The 8,115-nt window shown below is 38.3% G+C and overlaps 1 protein-coding gene across 1 annotated transcript in view; it reads right to left on the reverse strand.

Annotated features, from left to right (window-relative positions):
- USP25 (ubiquitin specific peptidase 25) overlaps window positions 1-8,115 on the reverse strand; it is a 183,636-nt gene that overhangs the window by 95,787 nt on the left and 79,734 nt on the right. Inside the window, exon 7 of the mRNA XM_019523898.1 lies at window positions 1,036-1,122. Coding sequence (XP_019379443.1) covers window positions 1,036-1,122 — 87 coding nt within the window. The remainder of the gene's footprint in view (window positions 1-1,035; window positions 1,123-8,115) is intronic.

Consider the following 8,115-nt stretch of genomic DNA (forward strand, 5'->3'; position numbering starts at 1 on the left):
GGGGGGGGGGGGGGGGGGGGGGGAAATCACACTTGTGGCTAGGCCTACTACACTACTCATTTTGCTGGCAAAACAGAGCTGGCCAGGGTGAGATGAGGTCTAATTTGTAACTAATTATGGTAAGCCTTCAAAACTGGGGTAACTCACTTCATATTGGGATGGGATGGGATGGGAGAGAGAAGGGGAGAGGTGTTAGAACAGGGGTGTCAAAATCATCCCATTCCAGAAGCCAAATGAGGGGCACAGCTACTCTACTGGCTCAATTAGGCCCACAAATTGGCCCCACATGCCAGATCCATGTAGTGAACTCCTTGGACTAGCCATGTGTGCTGCTTGCAATGCATACACCAGCTCTACATACCATATTCGGACCACAGCGGTCCCATGTGTGGCATACCATGGGTGGGACCAGTCTCAGGTGCAGCCTACATGTGGAACCTGCACACTGGACCCAGTTAGATCTGGCATGGACTGTGGACCTGACCAGGACCAGCCCCATGATCCAGCATGCATGGCACAGCCAGCACAGGTGCCATATGTAGCACATGCCCCTGACTGGCCCTGTGCTGTGTGCAGCCTGCACCAGATGGGCTCTGCACACTGACCCAGGCCAGTATGTGCTGGATGGATGTGGCAAGCAATGCTGCAAGCCAGAGAATATGGTTCTGACAGCAAAATCCAGCCTATAGGTCATACCTTTGACACCACTGAGTTAGAATAAACTAAGGAGATAAATGGATATTTTTAGAATATGCAACACCAACACAAGATGTTTTTTCATAATTGATTACAAAACAGCTACACCAGCAAAACCTTTCAGCTACAAACACAGACTGAGAGCAAAATCTAGATCTCCAGGCTTGATCCAATATCATGAAAGCATGCCTCAGAAAAATATTCCCTTACACCTAAGCTCAAAGTGTTTAACTTGGTGCCTACAAAATGTTAACAATTTGATATTAGACACATACTGTGAAACTGAGCTGAAACAGAAATGCCATGGTAATCATTAGAAGTATATTTTTCTAATTTTACCTTTTGGTTTCGAGGCAAATCTTGAGCATTTGCAGGTGGACTGTAATTCAAAACTAGTCTTCGAAACTCCAGGAGGTTAAACAATGACTGGAAAAAAAAAGGAATATGTAAATGCTTCTACAGAAAAACACTGCCAGTGTGCTGTAGCAAAGATCTTTGTTGACGTGTTTGCTTTTGATGACAACATTTACTGGCAAAATGAAGTCATTTCTCAGACCTGAAAAAGGGTACCCTTATACCCAACACCTTGTATAAATTTTTCTCTATCCTGCAGTTTGTTCAATAAAATGTATCACCTACAAAAATCCTTGCTTTTTGCATCACACACAGACACCCACACATGTGCGCGTGCACAACATGTAAAGATAAATAAATATTAGGAACTTAGTATGATATGTATGATATAACTTGTTTTCCGTATCTGAAATTTCAATTGAAGTTAGTTTTAAAAAGTGCCGGTTGTCCAAGAAAGAAAACAGAAGTTGTTTAGTTGTAAATAGTTAAAGCTCCTGGTTGCTTTACCGCATATGCTTTTAAGTATTTACAGAAATTTGAGACACTAACATAATTCTGTGAAGAATGCAGATCCTATTTTACACTGTTTTTGAGTCCCTGTCGCTAAATAATATCTAATACTAGAGAAGAGCTGTTTCTTGCTGCTTTGTCGAGTAGCAGGAAAGAGAGATGAGAAACTTAAATCAACAGTGTAACAGGCTAGTGTAAATCAAACATGAATGATTTAACCCATATTTTGAGATGCCAACTATAAAATCCCATTAAGAATATGGCTTGAAGAAAGCAAGGACATACATCTTTCAGATTTCGATGTGGATTTACTCTCTGCTCTATTTTATGAAAGATCAGTTGTCCAACTTGAGCCTGTTTTAATTCTTTTAGAGCCCATGTTTATTATACATTATAATATATGGTTCACCAGAACATATAAATTGTCCTGACCTGATTGCATGATCTCATTTGGCATGGATATTTATTGCTCAAGCCAAATAGGTAAATATTGACAGTAGATACTACTTGTTTTGGAAACAACCAAGATTGAATGCTGTATGTTCCATTAACAGATTTTGATGGCTTGCTCTTTAAAGGTATAAGCAAAAAATGGGGAAAATGTTTCTTAGTCTTTTGGAATAAATAGGGTCTTAAATGCCCTGCCCTGCCTTGGGGACAAACTAAGCCAGACTGCCTGTTTACATAAACTGGGGCAGATTCTGCTTGCTTGTCCTCCTCCATGCCTCAGCAGAAAATTTAACTCAACAATATCAACTCAGTAATTGCAGTAAAGTTGGTACCTTGCTAGTTTGACCATATATGCGGCAATAAGTACCTTATTGAATGAACAGCTTCACTTACTGGATTTTAATAGACCTACACAAATAGCAAAGTACAGTTGTTACTACTTCACAAAAAGGCCACATTAGGCATGTAAATACGAGCCATAATTGAAACTACACATCTAGAAATCACCAAATTAAATATTTCTTAATAACTTGCATGAAGAACTTTGAGAAAAATCTGTTCTAAAAGAAACACAGAACAAAGTGTATAAAACCAGTTTTTAAACATGATTTTCTCCTTTAGGTCTGAAGTAAAAGAAAAGGCTCAGCTTAATAGATTGTATGTTCATAATTCAGAACCAGACACCTGATTATTCTGACAAAACTGTGAATTTAATTTAAATTAATTTACTTGTGTACAGTTTTCTGTAATGTGCGTATGTGTACATCTATTTGGCTAGCTCAGCTGCTGGACAGTATGACAGTAGATGAATTAGTCATGGAGGGAGGCCATCTTTGCACCTTAAATATCATCTGCTTTTTTTTGTACGCATGACATTGCTATAATTTATTTGATGAAAAGTCCATCAACTGTATGTCATTACATCTTCTCTCACACAGCTGTGCATCATTCAGCTTGAACTTCTAGAATGGCACCTAAGTTAAAAATGTTAATACTTAATTTGTAAATGTGTACAAAGCATACCTGGTAGATGTAATCATACTTGTTAGAAAGAGAAAAGATGGGTGACCTGCAAAGCTTTTGGGGTTTTTTGTTTTTAAACTTATGAAGGGGGTCTGAAAGGCATTTTTTTGCTTATGATTACTTAACCTTAGAACAGGGGCGGGCAATTATTTTGGGCAGAGGGCTGCTTACTGAGTTTTGGCAAGCCATCAAGGGCCACATGACAGGCAGCACAGGGCAGATAAATATTCATTTTCTAAATTTTTTAGGGGCCCTGTGGGCCAGATAGAATGGCCTGTCAGGCCACATCCGGCCCCCTGGGCCGCATTTTGCCCATCCCTGCCTTAGAAATATTAGGAAAAACAATTGTGGTACCCCATGGATTTGTCAGAGATTTTCTTCTTTGGGTAAACGCATATCAACACCTGTTTTAACCTTAGTTGAAAGGCAGGGATGTTCTGATCTTTAGGTGAGCTTTTTTCCACCCCCAAAGTGTTTGTAAGAGGTGGGGGGAGGGTGGGAGAACCAAAAGAGTTCTCTCCTATGACTCACCTTCCTGTCTCTAAAATGGGAATAACAACACTAACAGATACAAGGTATATTCGTTACTGACCACTTGGTTCATTTAGTCAAAATGAATCAAGTGCTCAGGAATAAATACACCTTGTATCAATGATAGCAAACATGGCCCAAGTGCCAGATCCAGCCCATGATCTCCACCATCCAGCCACTGGTGCTCCTCCTGGGTCTGATCAGACCCACAGGAAGCACAGCACATGGCCATGGTGCAGGACTGGACTATGGACTGGATCAGGGCCATGGATCCCCTCCCCCTCTCTCTCCCAGCAAAAACAGCACGAGTCTCAGACTGGCTGGGGTGGCCACCAGAGCAGGTATGCTGGGGGAAAGAAAGGGGGGTGAGGATCTGTGGGCTTGATCCAGCCTATGAGCCAGCCTCATGCCATCCTGCTAACAAGGATGATTAAGGCCAGATATCCTTGCCCTATACGAATATTCCCGGTCTCCAGATAACATGAGACTGAGCGATGAAACCTGAAATTACTAAATCCCCCCTAGTCCTAACTTTCTGGTGAATTCCTTACCAAGATACATGTGGCTATCAGTAGGAAAGGAGGATGAATAAATACAAAACTATTTCTTAAGCAATGTGAAAATGTACATCAGCAATGGGTAAGCACAGAGCAAAAATGAATTTGAAGACGCATGTCTCTCAGTACAGTAGATCAATAAGACATTAGAAAAAAGTACTATAAAAGCCCCACTTCTTCCTGGAAGGTAAGTGATTCATACCTGCACTGCTAGAGATAAGTTCAAGTTCTCCCCTCTCTCTCATTCCTATTTTATATAACATGACTACCTAAAAATTACCAAAATTGGAACCAGAAGTTATCAAGCAGAGAAAGCAATTCAATTTAAAGATACATTTGAGCATCACTGTTAAGCTCGGATGTCACAAAATAATGAATATCAAGATGATTCTGAAAAATCTAATACCATCATTAATTTTCTTTGTCTGTATGAAATAGGGATTCCTACCCTAAACCTAGGAATTCTGAAAATTTACATATTATGTGAAATTTTTACTCTCTGAATCTCTTGCATACCTTTATCTCTAATAAAACAAAATAGACATGAGTCATCTTTATCACCATATGTTTTGCATCATGAAAGAAGTTTCCATCATGAAAGAAACCTGGAAAGGAGAGTTAAGCCCCAAAGTTGTACTGAAGGAGAATAAATCAAATTCCATCCAAAAAAGATATATGACAGGCACCCCTACAAACCAAAATATTTAAAATAAACTGACTTATGGTGCCACAAATAAGAAAAGTACATGCATCCATTGTTATACACAGACTTAGTCATAAGAATGAAGTATTTACTATTAAAAATCTGCATGTTTGATGTGGAAGCCAATATTCCAGATAAAATTAACTGAATTCTCAGTGCGGTGACAATCATGTAAAAGCATCCATCCCTCTTTCGGGAATTTAAAGCTGAGTAAGAGTTGTTGGTTGTAGTCTTGTCGGTTTAAGGATGTAGGCAGACAAGGTTCCTTGGGTAAATGTGATATCTTATTAGTACAATTAAATAGTTGGAAACATTGTTCTTCACAAGCTTTCGGGTGCAAACACCCTTCCTCAGCCACAGGGAAAGTTTGTTGTTGCTTTGCATGCTCTCCTGGGTGGAACGGAAGCTTGAAGAAGGGTGTTTGTACCCGAAAGCTAGCAAAGAACAATTTTTTCCAGCTATTTAGCTGGTGTAATAAAAGATATCACATTTACCCAAAGAACCTTGTCTGCTTATAAAGCTGAATAAGAAGCATTCTTGTTACTCAAACATCTCTGAACCATGACCAAAAACACTGAAAATCCCATTCATTACAAAAACCTTATCCATCTATTATTCTTTTTTTCATATATGTGTGTGTACCATAGGCACAGTCAAAGAGCAACTATCTAATTTTTAAGCCAATAGCTAAGTTCCAATCACCTGAGAAGTCATACAAAGGGCAATAAGTCAGTAAAAGAGGGTTTCTAGCTCTAGGCACAGGGAAGAATATGAATGGACCAAAGACGAGACCTCTATCTCTGTGCCTTTCAATATATAGAAAGTAGCAAGAGGTTGACAGGAAGGTTGAAGGGGGTGCAAAAAACATCCAAGAGCAAAATTGAGTAATATGAAACAATTAGTACTGAAAGAAATTCTGGGATCGTCTGGCTCAGCTCAGGGATGACAGGGAAAAATAGGGTACAAACAGATGCAACCATCACAGTGATACCAAAGGATACAGAAAACAAGCTGTTAAGATGCATGATTCTGTAGTGATACAAATTTAGTAAAACTGCTTTTGCTTTAACTCAGCTTCATTCAGGGTCAAAGTTGGGGAAAAGTGGTAACTTGCATTGCTACAGGATATCATAGATACGTAACAGATTGTAACAGCTGCTGCATACTTCTGAATGGCAGCTCCCTCTTCCCTTCCAAGACAATTGAAATGGTTGCTCATACCCACAGGGGCAACTTCCAGCATACCACAAGGAAGTAAAATCTGTTTGAGGAATAAAATAAAGATATAAAAATATTAAAGCTTCTCTATGTATGTGGGCTTCTGATTTCCAATTTGGACATATAAAAAACTACTAAACTAAACATAACAACTTTATTACTATAAACAGACAATGAAGTCTGTCTTAACATTGAACATCCTTATCCTTTGTACTCAGAGAGTTAACAAATACCACTCAATATTGTATTAAATTGTTAATGTGTGCAAACAATGAACACATTAAAACCAAAAAAGCAAGGCAGATGAAAGAAACATTAGCAGATCGTTTTGCTATTGTTTAGTGACAGCTGCCACTATAATGCTAAAATTATAAGAAATGTAATGACGTTAATAAGTCTTTCAGGGTAAGAGCATCCCTAACTTTTGCCTCTAGACACAGGACGATCAGTCAGGCTTTATCATTATAGTTTCAGACAGACATTCTCTTAAGGGATTCTCTCAATTTCTAGGTCCGCAGATTGTCAACACACAGTACTAAAATCAGTTGCTTCAATAGCATATGCATAACTACTTCTACTGCTTGAAAATATTCAACTGTCAGCTCTTTCTCATTTCTATCCCAAAAGAAACAAGGCAAAAATATATCTATGCAGAAAATACTGAAAATAGTTTACTAGCCTATCATTTCCCATACTACCAGGTAATTCAGGAACTACATAACCAGGTAATTCAGGCCATTATATACATCCTTCATAAAGGCATCCCTGAACTGAGCTTGTAAAGGTTAAGAATTGAAGGAATTAATTACTTAGTCATTTTCTCTCAGAATCAGAGAGCAAGAGATGTTCAGGGTTAAACAAGGAAGGTTTCTGTATGATAAGATGCATCTTTACCTAATCAGTAATAAATCATAACATTGTATGATTTGATTAAAGATTGTCCATGCAACAAAAAGGAGAAGATACATCCCCTATGAATCAACAAATTGTGCAAAATGTATGATGATGCAGAAATAACAAGAGTGAGTATCTTACCAAGGTAACAAATACTAAAAACATGATATCAGATGTCCAAGGTTGCAATTAAAGCCTAGTAATTAACATAGCCTCTGTGTGTTGGCAGTTACGTGGAATGAAACGGGCATATCGTTAAATGCTGGCAGACTCGTTGGTGGAGTCGCATTCAAGTTTCCTTTTCCAAGTGCAGCTGTTGATTCCTCTTTCTTGACTTGCACTGCTTTGCATTATTTTTCTGCCATGAATTGGGTTAACTATGGTGATGGCACCATGATGGAGATGTGTACAATGATGAAAATGTGTCAGCAGTGCAAAATGACAAGCTGTCTATTCAGCAAATTAACATTAAAATTTAAGAGTCAGATAGCTTAAAAAAAAAAAAAAAAAAGCATAAAAACTAACCAGAGACAAATGTAAGAATGTAAGAGGGTTTAACTGGCAGGAAACTGAAAAATAGAAGGTACTTTTCAAGCAGTACTAATAAAGCAACTTCACAAAAAGAGAAAGTGATCATGGATGTCTGAAACATTGTTCAATGATATTATGGTAGCTATATTATATTAATAAGCAGGATGTTTTATGAGTTTGAATCATATATTATTTTTAATGCATTTTAACACTTTAATGCATTTCCTCAGAGCCATCCAGTTCATATGTCCTTAGTTCACTAGGAAAGAGACTATTGTCCTCTTTTGTGTTGTACAGCACCTAAAAGTAAGCTAGATGGTTTAAGAAAAATCAACTATTTTCTCTTTAAGAAAGTAAAGAACAAAATTAGGCCTTGTTTGGTCCTGGTTATTTCGATATATTGCTTGAGGTTGCTGACTGCAGGTAATCCAATTAGTTTCACTAGCATTTTCCTGAAGCAAAAAGAGAATAATACCATATAGGTGAACATATCCATTCCAGAAGCAACTACAGTAATTGCAAGTGGGGGGTGGTAATCACATGCAAGACCTATCTACACAGAAGCATATTCTTCCAAAAATATAAACTAGGAAGTTGTGTATTGTGTGTGTGTGTGTGTGTGTGTGTGTGTGTGTGTGTGTGTGTGTG

This window comes from Gavialis gangeticus, unplaced genomic scaffold, assembly GCF_001723915.1.
Source record: "Gavialis gangeticus isolate Ggan-Ray unplaced genomic scaffold, GavGan_comp1, whole genome shotgun sequence".
Taxonomy (NCBI): domain Eukaryota; kingdom Metazoa; phylum Chordata; order Crocodylia; family Gavialidae; genus Gavialis; species Gavialis gangeticus.